Source organism: Corythoichthys intestinalis, chromosome 16 (genome assembly GCF_030265065.1).
Source record: "Corythoichthys intestinalis isolate RoL2023-P3 chromosome 16, ASM3026506v1, whole genome shotgun sequence".
Lineage (NCBI taxonomy): Eukaryota > Metazoa > Chordata > Actinopteri > Syngnathiformes > Syngnathidae > Corythoichthys > Corythoichthys intestinalis.
In genome coordinates this window covers 13950181-13976153 of record NC_080410.1, presented here as the reverse complement: position 1 = coordinate 13976153, position 25973 = coordinate 13950181, and the positions used below count along the sequence as shown (strand labels likewise).

Genomic DNA, 25973 nt, shown 5'->3' with positions numbered 1-25973 from the left:
GTTGCCAATAAGCGCATTAAAAAATGTCATCAATCAGAATTTATGCGTGACTGGTCCGCTACTGCTCTCCTCAAGGCGGAGTACTACCACCTTCTGGCAGAGAAGATATACAAAATCCAAAAGGAACTTGAGGAGAAGAGGAGGACACGTCTCCAAAAGCAGGGAATGATGCCAGGGCAACCTGGCTTGGCCTCATCCGGCTTTCCGCAGGGCCCTCTTGGCCTGGGTCAGCCACCCATGGCCCCAGGACAACCTCCAAGTATGTGCAAATTCAGTTTTTAACCTTTCAAATGTTTTCCTCTGTATCAGTATTCATAAAAATACAAACCAGCATCTAAAATCTTCCACTATGGTATTTGGGTGAGAAAATGTAACTGGTGGAAGTGAGTGTGAAGCCCCTCATTTTTAGTTGATTGGATTATTGCAATGGCGTATTTTCAGGTCTTAATAAAAAAATCAATCAGGAAACTGCAGCTAATTCAAAATGCTGCTGCCAGAGTGCTGATACACCGGTCATGAAATCATGGCACTGGCTTCTGGTGAATCAAAGGATATACTATGAAATCTTACTGGTATTCAAAACACTGCATGGCCTTGGACCAAAATACATACTGGATTTGCTTGATCCCTATGAAGTATCCAGACAACTTAGGTCATCCGGAACTGGTTTGGTGCGTTTTCCAAGAACGAGAACCAAGCAGGGTGAGGTGGCATTCATTTATTATGCTCCTCGCCTCTGTCACAAATTACCTGAAGATCTTAGGGTGTGCTCAAACACTTTGCTCCTTTAAATTCGGGCTAAAAATGCTATTGTTTACTATGATGCATTCATAACTGCCCCTATTGTTCAAATAGGAATTGTTTGACATTTGCTTTTCATCCATTTGTTTGTTCTTATAGCTCTTTCCTATTTTGATTGTTTTGTTTTTAACTGTCTTACTGATTTAATGTGAGAAATATATCCCTTTTATTAATGTTTTTATTTTCATTTCCCATTTTTTGTTTTGTGTTGCTTCTGGTATTCTGTAGTGGTGAAAATAAAATCAGGTGTTTTTATGACAATTTGTCACCCTATCAGATGGTCCTCATGCTGATCCGTCCATGATACGACCTGGAGGACCAAATCAGATGCCTAACAGGATGCAGAGCCCAGGAGGTAAGTCCCTTGAGCTTCCTGTGGGAGCATTGGGTTTTACAGGCACAGAGGTACATGAATTGAGATTCATGATTACTTTTTCAAAAGATAGGAATTAGATGCCGATCGATCGGGTCCGATCACGTCATTTTCAAAGTATCGGAATCGGCGAAAAAATATCGGACATGCCTTTTTTTAATATATATATATTTTTTAATTAAATCGTGTTCTAATTGTATTTAACGTTACAGACAAAATGCCTTACACTCATCTGGAGTCTATAGTTTTGGCTTAAACTAGGGCTATCATGTTGCGTTCAGTCTATAATGGCACAGTTTTACGCATACATAGAGTTAAAAGGCAACGTTAAATGAGTAGAGAGAATTTTGGCAGCCTTTGAAGCTTTTTTTTAATTGGCTAAAGCCTTACAATCCCTCTCTCAACAATTAGAAAAATTGTGGGAAGGAATGTGGGAAAGATAGGTAATAGTTGATCTTTTTCTGAACACCCTATTTTATTTCCCAACGCAGAGAAGGTATATCAATTGGTACCACTACGCACAGTCATGGTTGCACTTCCCATCATGCATTTGGGCAGAAGTTAAATGGCTACAGTATCATTTACTGAAAGCTCAACAAATACACTAGATGGCAATATTTAGTCACAATATACAAGGTCACATTTATCCTTTAAGAATTACAAGTCTTTCTATCCGTGGATCCCTCTCACAGAAAGAATGTTAATAATATAAATGCCATCTTGAGGATTTATTGTCATAATAAACAAATACAGTACTTATGTACTGTATGTTGAATGTATATATTCGTCCGAGTTTTATTCATTTTTTTCTTAATGCATTGCCAAGATGTATATGATCGGGAAAAATTATCGGGAATGATTGGAATTGAATCGGGAGCAAAAAAAAAGCAATCGGATCGGGAAATATGGGGATCGGCAGATACTCAAACTAAAACGATCGGGATCGGATCGGGAGCAAAAAAACATGATCGGAACAACCCTAATAGGAATACATTTATGGATTCTAAGATGTCAACTCATACATTTAACCTGTGGCGGAGATAGTCTTAGGGTTCCAAATGTCATATTCTAAATTATTAAATGTTGTTTTGGATCTCTTTCTCTTTGACTCGTGGGTTTTCATCTCACACTTACCTTTTCTTTACCATTTAGGAATGAACCAGTTTGGCCAAATGGGGATGCAGTCAATGGGTCAAAGGTCAACACCTCCTCTTCCACTCAGTGCTCCGATGAACCAGGTTGGTAACTACTGCATTTAAATATCTAGCTAAGATCTAGTTTTTGGTATGGGAGTACATTGGGAAAAAACTTGTAAAAGCGATTGACAAATGAGCAGTGCGGATGTATATGATTGCTCAAAAGCTCCAAAAAAATTAAGAGCAATAGTCATGATGTGTGCAACCAATGCAAGCCCTTTTTCTGATCCCCAAATTTTTATTTGGACCTTAAGTCGGATAACAAAACCTTTTAATGAGATTAAGTTTTTTTTTTTTTTTTTTTTTTTTAAATTAAATAGCACTAAATTGTAGAGGTAGGAATCTTTTGGCACCTAACGATTAGGTATTATTATTTTTTTTATCTAGCGGCATGAGTTGAACATTATATTTACTCTCGGTCCGTTCCTCATTGCATCCCGAAGACTGCGCTGACTGTGTTTTAGGTCTGCTTTACCTGGTATAATTGAATAATCGGAATTTGGATTTTTGTGAATCGTTCTCGAATCTTCCACCGCCGAATCGCGAATAATCTCAGAATTGGAAATTTAGCACGCTTCTACTAAATTGTATATTTAACCCAATTCTCTCAATTACAGATGGGGATCGGATCAGCAAGGATGGGTCAGCCAAATGCCACGCAATTACAGAATCAGTACCATTCACCAGGCCAGTTTCCTGGGTCTAGCCCTGGTCTTGGTTCTGGTCCTGTTGGTGTCAACCAGCCAGGATCACAGGCTGCCGTGCCGCTGGTAAACATTTAGGGCCAGAGATTATGTAGCACAAATGAGTGGTAAAATGTATTCCAGAGGATCAAAGTCCTTACAATGTTCGTCATCTTTGCGTCCTCTGCAGCAGAACCAGATGTCAACCCCGCCTTCGCTACCAGCCGGCAGCCCTTCAACCCAGTCTGCCACCCCTGCCCCGGGGTCTGCAGCCTCAGGTGGCTCCATGGGGACTGGTGGTGTCTGTGGTTCAGGGCCTCTGCCAAACTTGCCTCCATCCTCCACGCCAAACCAACCCAGCACATTTCCTCACTGTCCACCTATCCGAACAAACTCTCCCTCACCAGCACGCAGCTTAACGCCTCAACCTCATCAGACTACTCCCACATTACCTCGTTCTCAGACACCGCAGCCACAGACCCCGAGTACACCCCAGTTGCCTCCTCAGAATCAACAGCAAGCGTCGCAGCCGCAGCAACTACAGGGGCATCCGGGGAGCTCCGAGAAGGCGAATCAGCTTCCGCAGCAGACCCTTGGGGGTGCTACTACCTCAGGCACCCAGGCCGGTCAGGCTTCATCAGTGCCTATACAGAATGCACACGTGCCACTGCAGCTGCCACCCACCCCAGTGAGTAGATTTCACCACAACAGCCTGCCTGTTTTTTCCAACTCATTGGATGCCACTGACGGTGATAAACGAACCAGATCTGAACAGTTTTTACAGTGACCGCACCGTAGCTTTGGCATATTATATTTTACAATACAATACAAATTTCCTTCCAACTGTTGCAACTGCTTTAATGTGATTTAATTAATTAACTTATTGGCTGCTTGGGATAGGAACCTCCGGGTACCTCATAATGCGATTATAAGGCCCAAAACCATTATCTCACAATATGGCGATACGATTATCAATACATTGGTCAGGAATCAGTCTACAATATTCTACGATGCAACTATCAAAGAGAACAAATTAGGCATTACTAAATGAATTTTTTTTTTTTTGCACTTAAATGGATATAGCTGCAATTATTTTTATAAACAATTTAATCCAGGGGTCGAGAACCTTTTTGGCTGAGAGAGCCATGAACACCACATATTTTTAAATGTAATTCCGGTAGAGCCATACAATATGTTTAAAACTAAAATGTAATGTGTACATTTTATGTAATTTCAACACATTTAAAGTACAATAAGTCTCTGAATTCCTTTTAATAACATTCTTATGCTGTTGCTAATCAATGATGAGTATTTCTTACCATTAATGCGACCTCTGGTGCTGCTTAGTTTTGCTGATGGCTTCGTAGGCTAGTTGATACTTAGTGAGGTTAAGCTTCATGCAGGTGTTGAGAACCTTAGGATGCGTCTTTTTTCATTAGCACGGAGAAGCACCACAAATCCTGTTTTTGCCCACCATGCAAGGAGAACCATCAGTGCACACCAAAACAAGTTAACCCATTGGTAGATTTTTTTCTTCAGCGAACTCAGTGAAGGACTTGAATGAATCCTCCCCTCTTGTTGTCCCTTTTATCGTCAAAACCTTGCAATCACGCTGAACTGGGATAAATTACTTCGTCTGTTGACTCATCCAAAGCGAGAGAACAAAAAAAAAAAAAACAGTGCTGCATTTATATCCTTCACTTCGTTGCCTCAATTTGATTTGACATCATGGTAGTACGATCGTGAAAAGTTCTTGCCGACAGAGGCATGTCTTTTATCCGTTAATTATCTTGTTTTTATCCGAAAAGTCGTCAAAAAAGTTCATTGGCAACATCAAGCATGAAAGCTTTGGCATACTCTCCATCCGTGAATGGCCTCCCGTTTCTCACATTTGCTAAAGCGCCAGCACAGCTAGTCGAATACCAGTCACCTTGTTGGGTCCAAACACTGATTTGCTGCTGACTAGCTTGCAGTCTTGATAGTAGATCTTGACATGATTCTTCCTGCTGCCCCCCGCAGGATATTTCGATGCAAATGTAGTATGGCGGGTGTCGAAGTGCCGCTTTATATTTGACTTTTTCATAGATGCAATTTTATCATTGCATATTAGACACACCGCAGAACCTGCTCTCTCCACAAAGGCAAATACCTCTTTCCATTCCTGCTGAAAAGTATGATACTCCTCGTCTGTTTTTCTTTTTGCCATCTTCTCTAAAGGGTTTCTAAAATTAGCTGACAACGCGGGAAATGAAACTAAAAACGAGGGAAGTTTACTTCACGCACATGCGCACATTGGCCGTTATTTTCGACAGCAAAATACGGCAACCCCACATGAACAGTGTCTCTGCCTCATTTGCATTGCTTATGCGATAGATAGATAGATAGATAGATAGATAGATAGACCGACCGTTGCCATTTCGCGCAATGCGCAAAAGGAGTATAAAGAATTTTTTTTTCTTTTTCCCAATAATTAAAGATTTGTCTGTGAGCCAGATCTGGCTCGCGAGCCATAGTTTCCCGACCCCTGGATTAATCAGACGATTAATTTAGCGGATAATCAGATAAATGTCACTTTTTTTCAATTTCCTTCACAATTTAACTTGGTTGTTTTAGGCATGTTGTAAGTAACAATGAAGACAAAATGGTTGACTATTTCCTTCAAAAATACTTATTTATTACAGCTTTGTGACTGCATAAAACCCGTTAAAATTTTTAATAAAGGTTTTGCATATAAAACATAAAAATAATTTCTCAGTACACAAATAAGACAAAAGTCCTCGCTCTCGTGCTCTCGCGCTCTCGATCTGTCTCGCACTCTCGCTCTTTCGCGCTTTCGCTCTTTCGTGCTCTCGATCTCTCTCGCTCTTTCGCGCTCTCGCTCTTTCGTGCTCTCGATCTCTCTCGCTCTTTCGCGCTCTCGCTCTTTCGCGCTCTCGCTCTTTCGCGCTCTCGCTCTTTCTCTTGCTCTCTCTCTCGCTCTCTCTCTCGCTCTCTCTCTCGCTCTCTCTCTCGCTCTCTCTCTCGCTCTCTCTCTCGCTCTCTTTCGCTCTCTCTCACTCTCTCTCTCGCGCTGTCTCTCGCTCTGTCTCTCGCACTCTCTCGCTCTGTCTCGCGCTCTCTCACTCTCTCACTCTCTCACTCTCTCTCTCTCTCTCTAGTATTGCAACATTTTTATTAACAAATGAGTGTATTTCTTAACATACTTTTGTCATGGAAAATTTAAGTAGAAACCAATTGGTTCCTTTATTTACCAGTGACATCTCTCAAAACAATATATCGATTCTTGGTGAGAGCGTATCGATAATTTGCCAGGACACAAAGTATCGCGATACATTGTATGACCATATCGAGATACTGTCACACACGTCAGACCTGTCATTGACAGCGACAGAAGTCTAATCCATTTTGACGTCATTCAATTACTATCACCCCTGTCAGTCTAAATGAATTAGACATATACCACCGAAGAATAATTACTCAATGCCAGCTAGGAGTGGGAATGTCTGGGTACCTCCAGATTAAGCCTGTCGCAATATGCAATAATTCCATTTATCGCAAGGTAAATAAAAATAAAGGCGATAATTTTTCCGCTGCGATTTATCGCCTCGCGTGCACCTTTGTGCGCGCGTGCGGCTGACGTGCTGTTAAAAGTTCGGCTTTCTTGTTACCAACTACGCAAAATGCATTTTAGTTCTGTTTTTAGTTTAGTGCAGTTTAAGTTTAGTGCAGGTGGAGAAAAAAAAAGAAAAGGTGACGCTTACCATTGAAATGAAGATGTGAATGATAGCAAAATATAAGCATGGTGTGTGCATCCATGAACTGGGTCGTAGAATGGGCCGATCTTGGCCGGCGGTCCTCCACCATTCGCCAGTCTTTATAAGTTAAGGTGACAGTTCTTATTGTGGTAACATCGTCAAAGAAATCACCAGCTTCGTCAGGTTTCTCATTATTTATTCCATCAACTCGCCGTGTGTCCACTGCTGTTGGCGCCAGGATCGAAACAGAAAGTAAAATAGCGCTCTCCTGCTCACCGTCAGCCCCGCGGTGCATTCAGGTACAGCAAAAAAGTCAGCCACATTAGAACCCGATTCGTTACATTATTACAGGTACTGTACTGAATTATTATTATTATTATTGCTATTATTATATTATTGTTATTCTGATTTTTTTTTTACTTATTTTATTTGTTTTGCTCTTTGTAAGTGCTATTTGCAATAGCAACAGCAGTTTTATTAAGGATGTAGTGTGGGTTTTTGGGCTGTGGAACGAATTATTGGAATTATAATGTATTCTTATGGGAAAATGCTGCTCGACATACAACCATTTCAACTTACAAACAAGCTCCTGGAACTTCGTATGTCGAGGTACCACTGTATTACACATGGAACGCCATAGCAGAAGCTATGAGGGGGAAAGTTTTCATTTGCCTAAGTGGAATTTTATTTTTCTTAAAAAAACACGTTTTATTTCGTCTGTGTTTCTGTGCAGTGTTAATATTGTTGTCTTTTACTTAAAAGAGGCATGGTCTATTGTTTTTAGTTGTGATTTCCTAAAAAGTATTTTTGAATTTAAGAGTAAACATTTATTGTGTTTAAATGGGTGTCATGATCTATTAATACATACTGTATTCTCACAGTGTTATTGTAAAAATTTTTTTTTTTAATTGGGGGTGGGGGTGCAATAATATCGCATATCGCAATAATTTATTAAATAAATTATCGCACACTAAAATTTGTTATCGCGACAGGCCTACTCCAGATACAATACCTTTTGAGATAACGATGATCACAAAATATAGTGATACAATAATTATCGTACATGGCTCAGGAAATCTACAATATACGATAGTACAACTATTAAAGAGAAAAATAAGCTATTTCTAAATGGGGGTAGTGGGGGGTATTTTTTGCACTCTCCCAGACACATGTTTAAATTTCACTGCAGCACATTTCTGGAAATAAATGCAGCAACAAGATGTTATTGCAGCATTCTTGTAAACAAATGAGTTTCTTAACTCATTGCCTGCCATTGACAACAATACTAGTAGACGTCCAGTTCATTTCAACTGAGGGGTGGGGAATGAACATTCATGTTGCGAGACTTTCACGTCTAGCACCGTCAATGGCAGCCAAAAAGCTAACATCGGCACTATTCTAGTGGAAATTTTTGGGAACAACCCAATGTTTTTTTTTTTTTTTTAAATTATTAAACGGTGACATCTTTTTATGACTTATATCTTATATCTTGGCGGGAGCATATCAATAAGAAAGGCTTAACAATATTGGGGAAAAAACTGACATTGCGACTTTTGGGGGGTTTGTGGTATATATTGCGGTATCAAAGCACATTGTATTCATATAATACCGTTTAGTCCAGGCTATGGGGGTTCATCTGTGAGTGATGAAGATTGCTGTGTATAAAAGGGAGCCAAGAGGCCATGTACTGTAAAAGCATAGCATAACAACGACAATCAAAGCTTGCAGGTTTTATAAATTTTAAAAAATTTTTGCGTTTTCCAAAAATTAGAACAACAGTGCACGTCCTGTGATGTCCAAACGATATATTGTGCAGGCATAATACAAAGTATCATGATATATAACCATTTCAAGATAGTCACATCCTTAATACCAGCCATATTAGATCAAATGTATTTGACGTCTATCGCCGCTAGTGGCAGTGAATCACTTAAATCTACACAGATCAGCTTTATCATCTGACCTGCTCCCTGTTTTTAATCTTTTCTAGCAGCTATCTCCTAAGCCACCTGTAACAGCAGACGGTCAGGTGTCATCACCAGCCTCAGTCAGCAGCAGCACTGATCCAAATTCCCAGCTTGCCCCGCAGGAAGGCCCCGCACCTGTCGAAGAGGACATCAAAATGGAAGTGAAAAAACAGGAGGAAGAGGAGGAAGACAGCGAGGAACCTCAAGGGGATGGCAAGTCTCTGGGGAAGACGGGAAAAGTTGAGCCTGACGTTAAAGCGGAGGAGAAGGTTGAGGTATGAATGTTCCCAGTTTCTTTTCGGTCATATGTTTTTGGTATGGATTTTTATCAATTGTGTATTCATCCCAGATGAAGAAAGAGAACTTAACAGAAGATGGGTGTAAAGCGGAGGCTATGGATACATCGTCCTCCTCTGCGTCTTTGTCAGTGGAAACTGTGGACGACAAGAAGCCTGAGGTTAAAAAAGAGCCCAAAGAGCTAGAGGAGGCATCAGCAGCCTCTCCAGCCAGCACTCTGAGCAAGAAGAAAAGTAAGTCCAAATTTCAAATTTTGCATTCTGTTTGACTGCAACGGTTAATTACTTACCGTAAAGTAGCTTTTCTGGGACAAATGATTGATTATTTGAAGCAATGCATTGGTGAATCCTGTGGATCCATAAAATAACAGGCATTACATTAATAAACGAGTGTACCATTAGAAAGAATACATAATTACATATGTGAAAAACTGCAAATGAAATCAATTCAAGTGAAAAATCCAATCACTTCACATACAGACTACATACAGATTTACGTCCACCAATTGCTTTATGTGACGTTAAACCCAAAGCATTAAAATTAGAGATTATGTTGCCGTTTTTCGCCACGTTGGGTTGTAAATGTGCAGTTAGCATTTATTTTATACTAATCTGTTAGTCAATGTTGCGGCCTTACAACAAAGAGCTTTTTATGTTGAAAATTCTTGTGAATGAATTCTTAAATCCCCAAATTCTTTATAGATATGAACGTAAAACAGTCTCGATTCTTTGTTAAAAGAGCAAACAAAACGGGCATTTAGCATTTATTTTACGTATATATGTCGAAGAATAATGCTAGTCTGTCAGACAATTTGGCGGCAGCCTTACAACAAAGAACTTTTTACGTTGAAAATTATTGTGAAAAAAACAAAAATATAATAATTACCTTGAATCCTCAAACAAATCACTCCTGAGACAATCCTTCCTGTTTGTATGCGGTACAGCTTTCATACTTTTTCAACCTAAATCTGGCATTGGATCACTGCATGTCTCGCTGCGAACGACTGCAAATAACTGAACCACCACAGGGCCAAAAGACCGAAAAGAACTTGATGTTTCCGCATTATTTCTTTTGCATTGCACAGCTTGCATATTGTGTGGCTCTTGTCACACTGCAAGCCTCCATTTTTATAATAAAAGCCAAAATAAGCTCAAATTTCAAACTTATAACAGGGCTTCGGAGCATCACATATCTCCATCTCCGCCATGTAGAAACGTTAGTCCGTGGCGCCAAATCCCGAAACCACCCGGGATAACTCTCACGAGATGTTGTTACTTCAGCAGAGGGCAAGGCAAGTCAGCTGCGAGCTGCCAACTAGTGGATGGGAGTAGACGTGCAGCCACTGTTTTGTTTATTTGCACCAGAAACACACTTGTGAGGATCAATACAGGCGGATTTTGAATCGATACGAGAATTGCGTGATGTAATATCGCGATATATCTCAGAATCGATTTTTTTTTTTTTCAACACCCTTACAATTAACTATTATACATACAGTTCATTTGCATTTAAAAAAAGCATCGAAATTCACCAATAATATCGACTTATAACCCTCTGAGTCATTATAGAATGAAATTGCATCGTGAGCCCACATCTTATACCATTTTGTGTTGATGAAGTACATTTTTTATTTCCTTTGTCGCTTTTTGCTAATTATTGCTATCGCCATTTTTTTGCTCCAGTCTTTAAGCCAGAGGAGCTGCGTCAAGCTCTGATGCCCACCTTGGAGGCCTTGTACAGGCAGGACCCAGAGTCCCTTCCCTTCCGTCAGCCGGTGGACCCCCAGTTACTGGGAATACCCGTACGTATTCGAACTAGTAACAAAACTAACCTGGTAAGGGACTGCACTGGCTGCCATTTTGCTTCAACTCTTCTGAAAAAAAATGTAGTTTACTTATTTATTTTTTGGTCATACTTTTCATATTTCAAGCTTTCTATCATTTTTTTGTCATAGTTGAGAATTCAAAATGCCTACAGTGCCTTCATTTTATTTCCATTGCATGGCTGAAGTCCATCTGCGTTTAGGATGTGTGTTGCTGTATTTAGTCCAAATGTCTTACTGTAAATCAAAGCAGTTACTCTTATAACCATTTAATTAACTAATACAAGCAAAAATTAGGTGATGAATATTGTTCATTGAAATCATTAGTTATTAAGTATACAGGTAGTCCCCGGGTTACAAATTACTTCGTTCCTACGCTGGTGATGTAACCCGAATTTCCGCTTAAGTCGGAATTAACCCTTTAAAGTAACACTAGGTACATTTTCAACCTTCATAAAATATTTTAATAATATTTGTGATAATATTTCGACTGACAACTGGTTGAATGACACCTCTTTCTTGAGGGGGTCTGTATCTCTTTCAACGGCACTAATTAACTTTAAGGAGTGTGGCAGGAACCCTGTGTGGCTGGACTACCTGTACTCAACAAATGATACACTTCATAAAACCAGGAACCCTGCCACACAAGAGAAAACTACAGATGTGCTGACTGCTTTACGGCATACGTCACTTCCCCCTTTCCCCATTCATCATAAAGACGGAAGTCGATCAGAACGCCTTTGTGCGAATTCTGCAAAGATGGCAGAGCAACAAAAGAGACAAAAAGTTTTGTCTGAGGAGGGAAAACAAAAGCCCGGCTTTCACTCGATGACATGACGCCAACCCCGAACTCGTCCGGGTGGGGTCGAGGGTAGCCACACTTAACCACACGGTTGCTAACCGTCATATACTATTGTTTTGCCACAACTGGATTCATTACCTTATTACTATTCATCCTTCACACAGCTGCTGAAAAAAGAAATGTTGTTTAATCGATCTGCAGGCGACCGGGAAATTGATTTTGGATTTTTTTTTTTTTTTTTTACACTTTGCGAGTGTGTGCTGGTCCTCATGGGAAATGCATGGGAATTGTCTTCCTTAAGGCAAAACAGTGCCGCTTTTGTCCACCGGCATCGCTAAAATCGAACAAAACCGAAAAACTGTCAATTGTTTAAGTACCTCAAATACCCCCTAAATCTCAAAATAACTATCCAAAACCATGGATTATACATCATATAAATAAAGTAAAGAATAAGGTACTGTCACGTATGTGGTGTTAAATGCCGATATATTCAATGACTATTCGAGCTTTTGCTGAGAGAAAAGGGCCCTGTGGAAAGAGTAGGGAGACAAGAGAGGGGGGTTATCATGGCCGCTCAGATTGCCAGCGTCGCCTCTCTTAATGCGAGCCAACCGTCCGAACTCAAATGGATCGGGACTCGCAAGAGAAGTCTGCGCCGGGGGAGAAGCAGCAGCATGAGAACAAGGAAGTGGGACCTAACGCCGTCAGGAACTGCAGGACGGCGGCGACACTGCTGGGGAAGGTGGGGACCTTGACATGAAGAGCGGCAACGGGAACTGAGTACTATTGACGTGGCTTTTAAAAATAAATTTAAAAAAACGACTGGAGACAGAATGACGGACGAGACTCCGGTGTCGTAAAGTTGAAATCGCGTAAGTCGGGTACGTCGTAACCCGGGACTACTGTACTCAACAAATGATACATTTCATAAAGCCAGAACAATTTAGAACTAATGGTTCATGAGCCAATTGCTTTCATTTACTATCGTACTGATTCATTTACCATTTTTCCTGTCTTAATTCTTTTTTTTTTTTAAGCCTGTAGTGAATCATAATTTGTAATGTTCATTCTCGTGTTCCATCGCTTGCTTTCTAGTTCAGTTCCTCACCAGTAGCATTGCGTTATTAGTGTGTCGAGGCGAGGCAGTAAATGATCATATTGAGTACATTTTACAGTCTTTAGTGCCAGAAATTATGTTGACGTAATTTTAAAATGAAATGCATTCAGTAATACATCATCATATGCATTTACATTCTACACATGGAATGCATATCAATTCATGCCAACAATTTGGTTAAATTTCCAACAGCAAGAAAATCTTCCAACTGATTGGCTGACATAGGTAGAAACGCTTCAGCAAACCTGCAATTCTCTTTATTTGCCTTACCTCAGCACATAAGTTGGCTTGATCGATGCCATTCATGTTGCTGGCACTGTTAACGCCAACCATAGTGTTGCTAAAATATGTCTAGCGCTCTCTGCTTTCTGCTCAGTTCAGTTCTTAGTTTTGCACCCCGTTAACTTTGCGTCCCTGATACCTGGGCTTTGAGGTTTTTTTTTTCTTTTTTCTTTCTTTTCAAATAAGATCAGGGAGGTTTCCACTTTAAAAAGGTACCATACTCGTGGGGGGGACACTCATGTATTTGGCTTTTAAGTGAAAAAAAAAAAGCCAATATGAGTAGTTGCAGACTCACGGCTGTCAACGTGTTGTAGTTCTCAGTAGGGATGTCCCCGATCTGATAACGTGATCGGAAATCACGTCATTTCAAATCACGTTATTTTCATAGGATAGGAATGTGGTCAAAAAAGATCGGGTTTTTAAAATGTATGGATTTATTTTTAATTTTGAGCATTAACTCTTTGCTGCCACTGCCGGCAATGGTTCGAACGATTGCTGCCATTTCTCCCAGTAAAAATGGATTGAACGTGGAATGCTGTCAGTAACAGTGAAACATGATTGTTTTTTCAATGGCAGTGAATAAGTTTATAGGGTTACAAGCAACATAATCAGGTGCATAAGGATTTTGCAAAAAATATAATAATGATATATACAGTTCGTGTTAATATGTATATATTTATATATGTCCACCGATATATCAAATTGGGCCGATAAATGGACATTTATCAAGATCGGCTATTGTCTGTTATATACTGGACTGTCTCAGAAAATTAGAATACACAATATTCTAATTTTCTGAGACAGTCCTGTACATTAATCCACCATTTAAAGCAGGGGTGTCCAAACTTTTTGCAAAGGGGACCAGATTTGGCGTGGTAAAAATGTGGGGGGCCGACCTTGGCTGACGTCCTTTACATAGAACAATATACAGGACTGTCTCAGAAAATAAGAATATTGTGTATTCTAATTTTCTGAGACAGTCCAGTAGCTGATATAATTGGGTAACTTCTATTCACTGTTTGGGTGATGATCTTTTTTTATCAAGGTTGACCGAGATATTACCCGGTCAATATATCGGGCCGATATGTGGCTTTTTTTTCTTCCCCAAAATTCTGCTGAAATAATAGGATAACTTATGTTCACTGTCTGGGTAATGACCTTAGTTACTGGTAATTGTAATTTTGCACAACCTAGTGGCGAGTGTTACAAAAGGAAGTAGAAGAAAAAAAAATACTTCAAATAGACACATTTATATAGAGCAGGGGTGGGCAAACCGGTCCTCGAGGGCCGCAGTGGGTCCTGGTCTTTGTTCCAACTGATTCAGCACAGACAGTTTAACCAATGAGGTTTCAGTGGAAACAAGAAGCACCTGACGGCAATCAACTGATTGCACTTGTAAGAAACCAGATTGGTGAAAGGCTGTCCTCATGATGGGTATGAACAAAAACCCGCACCCACTCCGGCCCTTTGTGGAATAGTTTGCCCACCCCTGATATAGAGTGTTTCACTTGTCTTTCAATGTGCTTTTAAAAAAAAGTATATCAGCTTACAAAATTGGCTTTGGACAAAATTTGCCTTTGGACATCATCAATTGACTGAATGTTTGTTTTTTGTTTTTTTCCCCTCCGGCATCAACCTTTAAAAAGCCTATATCGGTCAACCTCTTAAACTACAGAAACTTTCCAGAGCAAAGGAAATGTCCAGCGACAGAAAAAAGTCAAGGAAATGTTAACCAAGAAAGCAGTTTAATACTTTATTTTTATATTTATGTAAAACAAAATATTTGAACGTAATTTGTTAACTGACTTCCTAAATAAGGGATTTGTGAATTCACATTTTTCCTTTGTTGAAACAACTGCTGAACAATTTTGGAAAAGCTTTGTTTAAATGGGGGGGGCATCTAGGGTAGGTTAGGACCCCCAGGTCTTGATGCACAACTGATTTTTCTTCAAAACCTTTTTTTTTTTTTTTTTTTGCTGTAGCTATTCAGACTGCCTTTTTCCATTGAGCCCATTCAAGCATTATGCATGAGCACTAATTCGCAGTCAAACACGTGCTAAGCAAACTGACCCGCGTGCATCAAAACAAATGAGTACACATGCTGGCTCTACGTCATTCTAGGGTGATCATATTTTGATTTTCAAAAAAGAGGACACAAACAAAGACATAAATAATTCCTGTTTAGTCTTATATTCAAGGTTTATTTGGATTGATTGATTGCATGCACGCACGCACATACGGTCAGTTTGCTCCAACTCAGCCATGTAAGCACTACTGAAATATTTCTCATTCGGCGAACAGAGAGAAAACCGAACATTCTCAGGCTTATCGTTTTATTTTCATTTTATTACATTTTTTTATGACTGTGGTCAAACCCACCTCCTGCCTAAAAGCCAAGTTCAAGCTAGACGCTAATGCATAGCTCCATTGCTGCCGTTCCCCTGCCTTTCTCGCTCTTTGCTGACGTAATTGCTGCATGAATTCTGATTTGGGAGACTAGAGTTCAGACCGCAGTCATGTTGCCCAGATCAGATTTTAACCACATACGAATGTGAACTAGTTCAGATTTCAAATGATCCACTTCTATGTGACTTGTCCCATTCAAACCATCAAGTTAATGCCCTCACTCGAGTTGGAAAAACACGAAAAAATCTGATTTGTGCATTAAGACCTGCGCTCTAAACCTAGTCCTGGATGCCCCCCACCCCACCTTAAAGCGGAAGTTCAGAATTTTTTACATTACTCTTAATATTCGACTATTGATTGAATGGGTCATCGATGATTTTTATGTGTGCATATGTTGTTGTTTTTTTTTTTTTTTGGCATGCTAAGTTGGCCCAATTGACTCACGCTAACTTAGCCACTCCAGAGCCCTGAAACTAACAAATAACTAACAAACTACACGGAATTTATTGAAATCAACTCTACTAATTAAACCCTCGCTAACTCGAAGATTGAGCCTGATGTCAAAAATTCTGAATTTCCTCTTTAATATATTTCTGAGGTGTCGGATCGGGACTCTGTGTCGGCAGATCCTTAAAATCAGGTGACTCGGACCTATGCAAAAATACGTGATCGGGACATCCCTACCTCCCAGCGTAGGCAGAAACTTTTCCGCGAGGGTGCAAAGCGAAGAGCTAGAGGGCCGAAGTTGTCATGTCTCTCTGTTTGCACACAAACCTTCTTTTCTGCAGTGCTCAACAACATTGTCCCCCTGCACCCTCTTCTCTCCCTACTCTGGTCCAACTGCAATGCTCGACGTCACCGATGATGGCACTCTTCATCCTCGTCTCCTTCATCTTGGACGTGCTCGCTCTTCTCATGCGCCTACAATTTTTTTTTTTTAACCTTCACCTGACTTTTGAATCCGGATGGCGCCTTTCCCGAATCAGGACTACTTTGACATCGTGAAGAACCCCATGGACCTGTCAACAATCAAGCGGAAACTGGACACTGGGCAGTACCAAGAGCCTTGGCAGTATGTGGAGGATATCTGGTTGATGTTCAATAATGCCTGGCTGTACAACCGCAAAACATCGCGCGTGTACAAGTATTGCTCTAAGCTGGCTGAGGTGTTTGAGACGGAGATCGATCCTGTCATGCAGGCTTTAGGATATTGCTGTGGAAGGAAGGTGAGGAAACTGCCCCTGATGGGATAAAAACATATCTTCATGTCTTGAAAAATATACTAAGAATTTTTTCCAATCATATTTATCATTCCAGTTTGAGTTTTCACCCCAAACTCTATGCTGCTATGGAAAACAATTATGCACCATCCAGCGTGATGCTGCTTATTTTAGCTACCAGAACAGGTAAGGGCTGGCTACACTGGAGTCCATGCACGGATACAAATTATGATTTGACAACGGAACCTTTTAACACTTGTGATATCAACTACAACAATCCAACCAGTAATATTTCCTTCGCTTTATTATCAGTGAAGTGGTACTATCACAATGAGCTAATTTGGCTTCAAATATCACCATGCCGCCATCTTCATCTGTAGATTTTCATTGTGGTGTCATTCATAAAGTGGGCTCCCAACTTGTTGGTTACTAATTTGGTTTACTTGTTGCATTACCCCAACATGAGCTTACACGCTCAAGACGTGACCACTTGAAGGAGTGGGGCGGTAAAACCTTGGTCAATCTACGAGGAAGGGTTCCTATTTTCTAAATCAGTGGTTCTCAAAGTGTGGTAGACGCGCTTTCTGTAGTGCAGGGGTGTCAAACTCATCTTTGTTAATAGTTAATAGACTACTCAACAACTACTGGCTTGGCAAATGAAGCAACAACTATTTTTATAGTCGATTAATAATTTAACTTTTTTTTTTTTTCCCTAATAGTAAGCATTCGTTCATTTGCTGTCAACCCACCCACTTCAATTAGATTGGATGGCTAGTGCCATAATGGCAGCCAATGAGTTAAAGGAGCCATATGTAAAATTTGTGGCCAAAAATTGGACTGCCACCAGAATCAAAATATTGAAGAGCCCCCTTTGTGATGCCAGATAAGCACTTTGCAATGGAGAATCAAGCTTCAAGGAAAGAATATCCTGCAACTGGCGACGAGTCCTTTGCTGAATGTCAGTTAATAATCTGTTGAGAAATCATTGTCGTCTGTTGTCAATCTTTTCTTCGTTTTAAGTTGTCACCATTGATCGAAGGCATCTCCAACGCATATCCTTGTCTTAATCTGGATTCTAACATGATTTATTTGAGATTCGTAACGTTTTTTTTTTTTTTTTTTGCTGTAGTGGTAAACAACATCACTAATTTAGACTACAGTGGTACCTCACTCAACATACGATCACTTCGACACACGATCTTTTCGACATCCGGCGTAAATTTTGACTCACCATTTGTTGCTACATCCGATAAAATGCTCAAAATATGACGATTCATGACAGCGTCACAATTTCATTGTTTTCCCGCAAGACTGACGCACGGCGGATTTTCTTGTGAGAGAAATCAACATGGGTTCCAAGAATGTTAAAGCAGGTGGTGTGAAAAAAAGAAAAAATTGTGAGGCTTACCTTTGAAATGAAGATAGAAATGATAGAAAGGTATGAGCGTGGTGTGCCCGTCCGTGAACTGCTTGACAATACGGCCGTAGATCTTGACGTTCCTCCTCAGACCTCCTTTACACAATTATTATGATTGTAACATCGCCAAAAAATTCGCCAGCTTCGTCAAGTTTTTTAATCATTTATTTCAGAACTTGTGCAACACAAAATGCGTACTGTTTGCTGCAGCTGAACAAAGTCAAAGTACAAAAATCCTCTCACGCTGGCACGTCAGCCACGCGGTGCGTTCAGGTACACCACGCAAAACACATCCGCCACATTAAAACCCGATTTGTTACATTGTTACAGCTAGTATTATTACTATTATTATATTTTTGTTCCTATTTTTTATTAGTAATTTGTTTGTTTTGCTCTGTGTAATTGCTATTTTCAATAGTACCAGCAGTATTTAGTACGGATTTAGTGTAGGTTTTCGGGCTGTGGAACAAATTAATGGGATTATAATTTTTTCTTATGGGAAAATCCTGCTCGACATACGACCAATTTGACTTACAAACAAGGTCCTGGAATGAATTAACTTCATATGTAGAGGTACCACTGTATTTGTAAAATTTGTATATGCTTTGGTTTAAGCAGCCTACAGATTATAGAGCTCTGGCAACCTGGATGCAGACAGAACTAGAGATTGACGGATATGGGTTTTTCAGGACCGATACCGATTATTAGTAGTTACAGGAGCCGATAACCAATTTTTTTGAGCCGATATTTATTTGCAGTAATAGTAATCATGCAAACACTGAACTTCATTGAAATACTTAAAGCATGTTTATTGAATCACTCAAATAGAAACTAATAGGTAATAATAGGGGGTTGCATGGTTCAGTGGTAGAGTAGTCGTTCCCCAACCGAGCGGTTGTGGGTTCGATCTTCCGCCCTGATGACCTCGTCTAAGTATCCTTGAGCAGGATATGAAAACACACGTTGCTTAGGTAGATTAGGATATGTGGAGCGTCGAGGGCCTTAAAAAAGTGGAAGGGCACAAGAGTAACTCCATGCATATACCATTTAACCAATCAGAGGACGGGATGAATAATAGTGCAGAAGAGGCGTGGCTGCATCTGTTACGAAATAACCCAGTTTTAAATTGATTTTTTTTTTTTTTTTCCCCCCAAATCGGCCGGTTGGATTAAAAAAAAAAAAAAAAAGAAAAAAAAAAGCTAATGCATATATACGTCAAATTTCTAAATATTGGCACCAATAATCGGACCAATCATTAATCAATCTATCTTACGACAGAACTGATCTCTTAATTTGCCAATTGGTGGAGGGCGGGGCATTCTTTGTAAACACAGAATCAGAACAACTTTTACTGGCTGACAGTTGACTTAAAATGGGAAAATCTTGGCTTTATCATTGAGAACTGTGTTAGAAATATTTACAAAAAAGATGTTTCTTTAATGTCTATTGAAATATTATGGCCATTTAATGAATAATTGAAGTGTATTTCTTACATATGGCTCCTTTAATGTTGGCCTTGACGTATTGTTTAAGGTGGTACTTGCTGTAAAATGTTTGAGAACCACTGTTGTAAACCAAACTAAAAGGATGATGGGTCTGCTTGTTGCTCAACCTGAAATAGTTCGTCTCATCCATCCTCATATTTTGGAGACTGAGCCCTTTCCTCCTCCACAGCTCCTAGTGGTCTCATGTTGCTGTAATGTTGTTGTTGACCACTGAACGTGTGACGCTAATCTTTGCTTTGCCTTGGCTCTCTGTCCTCTGTTGGTTGTTGTTCACACTATGTTCCCTCAACCCCACTACCCCCAATACCTCCATTGTCACTTTCTTATCTGTAATGATTTATTTCACGCTTATTTTAATATTCATTATGACCTCCCTTCCCTACCCCTCCCTTCTCTCCCTCCCTCCCTTTTTTTTAACGCTTGTGATGTCTGCATTGGCCTGCTTTGGTGTGACCAATCATCCACTCCGAAATTTACGCTCAAAATCAAAACACCTGCCCACACAACACTTCTGCATCACGATTGGCTGCTGGCGACGACCTTCCTTGCCCTCTGCCTCCTCCTGTGTGTACGCCCCCCGGCCTGTCCTGCCCTGCCCTGATTGGCGGCTGCTTCTTCGTGCCCTCTCTGTGATTGGCTGTGCTGATGGCGAACGGTGTAGTTCACCAAAATATGGGCTTCTTGCTGACAGGTACCACTTCTGTGAGAAGTGTTTCAACGAAATCCAGGGCGAGAGCGTTTCCCTGGGTGACGACCCATCCCAACCTCAGACGTGAGTTTCTCTCCTCAGTTTTGAAGTAACTTGTTCACATAAACATCAGTCCTCTACTACTGTTGGTTGTTGGAATATTATATTGTGTAATGTACTATATGTAAAATAACAGTACTGGATGCTCATCACAGTTATACGTATTAGTTTCAAGTTTCTGTAAGGCTACGTTCCCACCGCAGGACATGATGCCCAATGTGGTTTTTTTGTTGTTAATTCCGATGTTTTTTGTGTAGCTGTTCATATTGCACAATCATATGCGACTTGCAGTGTGAAAGGAACACCTCCATTACATCACATGCACATTGTGACACGTCCCATGTCGCAGTTTTTACAGAAGTAAATAAGGTCCCTTCTGGAGGTCTCAGCTGCTACTTTTGTGACAACTTTTGAGGGTTTTATGTAGGGCTGCGGCTATCGATTATTTTATTTGGTCGATTAATCTGTCAGCTAGTTAGTTCGAATAATCTGGTAATAGGATGAGGAACACTTAATAGGTTGCAGAATCAATTTTAGGAGATGTAAAACAAAGGCTTTCTAAGATTGCACTTTCAAAAGAGCATTACAGAATAAAATTCCCAAGTGTTTCTTCAAACTATGCTGAATTGCACTTTGATTTAAAAATAAATTAAAATATTTACTTATAATAAAGATAAATAAATGAGGATGTAAGTACAACAAAAGAACAACTGGCTAACTTGCATAGCAAAAGTCAGCTAGCTTAAATGCTATAAAATGCTAACTTTTTTGTTAACAATGCTCTTAACAAATCGGTCGAACACATATTCCCGCAAAAAATAGCTAAAGATACCTATAATCTAAATTACGAATGCATTAAAAAACATTAGCCCAAAAAAAAACCATACCTTATGTTGGTCTTAACAGGGAGCAGCTGGATTCAGCCATGTTAAAAGAGTTATGTCATATTCACTGTTGCCACTAGAGGGCAGTGTGTCCACCCAAATAAAAAAGGAATGCAAATACTTTCAAAACAAACATTACACCGATCTACTTAAACGAAGACCAATGTAATTAAACGAATACTCGAAGCAGCAAAATTTGATTCGAAGCTTTTCTTCTAATCGAGTTAATCGATTAATGGTTTTATGCTCCCGGAGACAACTTTTTTTTTTTTTTTTTTTAAACATAGTAAGTTAGATTTTTTATATTAAAGATATTTTTGTGGCTTTGTTTGTTCGAGTCTGTTGTTTTGACAAACAGCAGTGACATTTCACTTGTTAATGACGTATAACTCATGTTGATGTGTATGGATGAGCGTTCATATTGCAGAAAATGTAGAGGCATCAGATACATATCAGAATTATATCTACAAATGGAAAAGGTCCAGGTTGGATTGAAAACATCTGAATTGGACTGAGTGTACATACTGCATATGTGCAAAATATATATATATATTTTTTTAAACTAGACCTGAATTAATCTGCGGTGTGAACGTATCCCAAATGTTAGAATGCTAGTTATATTTAAAGGGTCAGACAACATTTGGTACACATTTATGTGAAAGACCGTTGCTCATAGTATTTGTATGCAAATTGACAATTTCTTGGACCTCGGGTATTAGAGAAAATAATGTTTTAACTCGTTGGTTGCCATTTACAGCACTAGATGTCCAATCCATTTGAAGTGGGAGGGTTAGCAGCAAATGAATGTTCATTCGCTGGGTTGGCAGCGAATGAACATGGCAGCGAATGAATGTTCATTCGCTGCCACCCTCCCACTTCAAATGTATTGGACATCTACTAGTAACTCATTTAAATTCACAGCAGAAGGACGAAAAGAGCCACATGATTGAACATCTTTCACCGTCAATGGCAGCCAGTGAGTTAAACACAAAAACTGACACCGCTTAAGAGAGTCGCCATTTTGACTATGGGTATAACTGACGTCATGAGGAAGCATGAGCAAACTGGGGTTTGGCTGAATTAGTCCTGGCATTGATGAAATGTCTGCTCTGAGCACACTGGCTTTACCTTTTTTTTCTCCACTAGTATACATCGGAAAAATGAAATTCTGTTTTGTTTTTTTTTTCATCTTATTAACAAAATTCTTTCCATTGCGATGCAGTTGATAAGATTGTTGTCTGTTCTTTAATATGTAAATGCCTCCAGTATTTGACCTTGTCACACTACAAGAACAGATATCTATTGACTTATATCTGGTGATAGTGCTGTATGATATGACGCTATAGATCGTCAAAACAATGTCAAATTTCCTATTGACATTTTACTAGAGGTGTGCAAAATTTCCGATTCTTAGATTATTCGCGATTCGGCGGTGGAAGATTCGGGAACGATTCACAAACATCCAAATTCCGATTATTGAAATATGCCAAGTAAAGCGAAAGTACCAACACACTCAGCGCGCCGCGCGGTCTTCGGCACAATCAAGAACGGAGCGAGAGTAACTAAACATCATGCTTCTCATTACCCGGCCCCTCGGGTAATGCCAATGCTCAACTCACGGCTCTAGCTCAACTCATGCCACGAGATAAAAAACACAACAACATACCTGACTGCTGCCGAAAAGCTGCGACAAAGTCCATCCACATAATGTTACGGTAGATATCATTTATATAGGACTAGATGCAATATAGATTCGATAGCGTTAGCAGCACATCTACAAAAAGCTAGATGCGGGCGTTAGTAAACGGCCGCCATCTTAAAGCAGTACACTTCCCTGCAAGGCTGTTGTAGCGAACCTTCCAAGCTAACCTAATTAACTTTTTATCTAAAATACTCCCAAATCGGTAAAATATTGACTTGAATCTATCTTTAAAACTTTCACATGTCGAAAGTAGACAAAAGGGAAATTATGGAATAACGGGAGCAATTTTAACAACTTTAACGGTTGATTCACAACATTAAATTAATTGAATGTAGTTTAAAGCTGCTGATACAGTATGGGGACTGGAGTTTTTTTATTAACTGTTATTTTTGTATATTTGTTTACTGCTATATGTTAACTTGATACTGAAATAGTAGTTTGGTTTAGCCTGAGAGTATTTTTGAACAATTTTGGAACTAATGTACAAAACATTTAAAAAAAAAAAAAAGGATGGGGGTGCATCAATAATTGTTTTATAATCGAATCGGAGCCTCTGAATCGTAATCGTAATCGAATCGTTAGGTGCCCAAAGATTCCCAGCTCTACATTTTACATGTGTATCGTTATCATTGCCATAAATAGACCTGTTCGTGCAATGCTCGTTTTGCACTGCTTGCCACAATGATTGCATTACATATGCCATAGGAGTACTACTAATTGGCCTCATGATGTCCCCTAGTTAGTAAATTGGATGCCCCTGCCAACCGTATATGAGTAAAGCATATAAGACAAGTGAAAATAACAACACAAACAACCCATACAGAATAACAATATTATGTAGTTTTACTAAGCCATACTTTTTACTTGAGTAGATTTTTGAACGCTACTCTTACTCCGCTACTTTGGGCTACACAAGGGTCATTACATTTTCCCTCTTTATTCTACATATTAGGTTTTTAATTTTTTTTGCTAGAAATGCTATTGCCAAGAGTAGCGCTACTAATTTCGCCAATGAGACGTCCCAACAATAATCACACGACTCCATTACACCAAACAGACGCAACCTTGCCATTCTATGATCACGCAAGCCTGTTCAATCACGCGTCTTTAAAGCACGGTAACAAATGTAGTATTTGACATAGAGTGCTGCCCTCAACATGAATCAAAATCGTAGATTTAAAACTCTCAGTTTTTATTTGGCACCGATTGACCACGGAAAACCGGGTCCTTGATGATCCTTTTAATTTCATAATGGTAACTATGAAGGAACTACAGTATTCACTACTCAAACTAATCCCTATTTTCTCCACTAGAGGGCAGGGCACTCATGCTCTTTGGACGAATAATGCTTCATTACTGTTTTTTTCCCCTCTCTTTAATGATTTTTTTCCCCCCTTTGGCTTAATATTGTTATGTAATGGGTTATTGTACAGTTTCATTATAACATCAGTTCATATAGATAAGTTTGTGCTGAGGGAAAAAAAAAACTTTGTTTAAAAAAAAAAAAAAAAAATCAAACAAAAGTAAGCAGTTACTCAGAAATCAAAATGTTACTCATTACTTGCATATCCTTTTCACTGGATATTTTTTTACTTGTTGAGTACATTTTTTGGATGACTACTTTTACTTGAGTAATATTATTTTGAAGTAACGTTACTCATACTTGAGTAAAAGTTTTGGCTACTCTCTGTACCTCTGCTCATATACGGATAAACATATTTTATACCATCAAATTAAAACGATCTTATGTTCACTGCAGCGCTCTATATAAAATGTTTTTTTTTTTATAGCGCTTTAAGGACTTCACGTGATTGATCATGACGGTGTGAGCTTGGGATTCAAAGGGTTATATACAGCAGTCTTAAAAGTCAAAACAGTCACAAGTATTAGTAGGTAAATAGACATTTGAGCAAAATAAATTAATGCCACTTTGCTGCTGCTTTTTACACTAAATGGTTTATGTTGCAGCACTATTTGATGCATATAAAATGGCCTATATCATGATAGATTTTTTTTTGTTCATATCGCACAGCACTATTTGGTGGGCTACCTGAAGGATTCAATTGAATTTGTAAAAGCACTGGACTATGCTTAATGTTAGGCTTCCTGGTTTGTCTGACAGGTCCATCAACAAAGATCAATTCCAGCGAAAGAAGAATGACACTCTTGACCCTGAGTTGTAAGTCCCACTGTTACCCTTTTACAATCTCTGCTAATTTTTAGCTGTACCAATAATGTTATAATCACGAGCCAGTATTGACTTAAAGATGTATGGTGATCATCTGGCTGAGCCTCTATTTAACTCCCAAAAGCAATAATGAAACACATAAGGCCGGTAATTTTGTTTATGCTCAGGGCAAAATTGTGAATTTGTATTGCTCTCCTAACCGATGGTTTATTGCCCTCCATCTTTTGTCTGTTTTTTTCCCCTCTTCACTCAGGCTTGTGGAATGTACGGACTGTGGTCGTAAAATGCACCAGATCTGTGTCCTACATAATGAAACCATTTGGCCCTCGGGGTGAGCAAATGTGACAAATATAATAGACTCATTCAAAATCATTCCATTGTACAAATACATACTGTATATTTTTATGGACTGGTCACTGGATATAATGTTTGCCTTTTTTTTCCCTTCCTCCTTAAACAGCTTTGTGTGTAGCAACTGTCTCAAGATGGCCAATAAAACACGGAAAGAGAACAAATATGCAGCTAAAAGTAAGTTTGATGTCATGCAATCTAATGCCAAAGTAGGCATTAGATTGACTAGGAGTGGGAACCTCTTGGTACCTCACGATAGGATACAATTTGCGATACAAAGCTCAGGATAACGATGATCTGACGATATGGCGATACAACGATTATCGATACATTGGTCAGGAAATCTTTCTAGAATATTCTACAAACAAGTAATAAACAGAAAAACAAGCGTCTGTTGTGAATTGGAATAGTTTATCACTAGTAGACGTCCAATCCATTTGAACTGGGAGGGTGGTAG

At 39.4% G+C, this 25973-nt stretch overlaps 1 protein-coding gene across 11 annotated transcripts in view; it reads left to right on the top strand.

Moving 5' to 3' along the window:
- Nucleotides 1–25973, top strand: part of LOC130931667 (xaa-Pro aminopeptidase 3-like) — a 97250-nt gene that overhangs the window by 47343 nt on the left and 23934 nt on the right. For 2 of the 11 annotated variants that reach the window (XM_057860620.1, XM_057860612.1), the window contains exons 10-23: nucleotides 76–259; nucleotides 1079–1156; nucleotides 2327–2412; nucleotides 2988–3140; nucleotides 3244–3741; nucleotides 8799–9050; nucleotides 9125–9305; nucleotides 10755–10906; nucleotides 16488–16727; nucleotides 16819–16907; nucleotides 20305–20415; nucleotides 25100–25156; nucleotides 25419–25496; nucleotides 25626–25693. In XM_057860620.1, coding sequence (XP_057716603.1) covers nucleotides 76–259; nucleotides 1079–1156; nucleotides 2327–2412; nucleotides 2988–3140; nucleotides 3244–3741; nucleotides 8799–9050; nucleotides 9125–9305; nucleotides 10755–10906; nucleotides 16488–16727; nucleotides 16819–16907; nucleotides 20305–20415; nucleotides 25100–25156; nucleotides 25419–25496; nucleotides 25626–25693 — 2227 coding nt within the window. The other 9 variants (XM_057860615.1, XM_057860614.1, XM_057860613.1 and 6 more) reach the window with 9 other exon arrangements.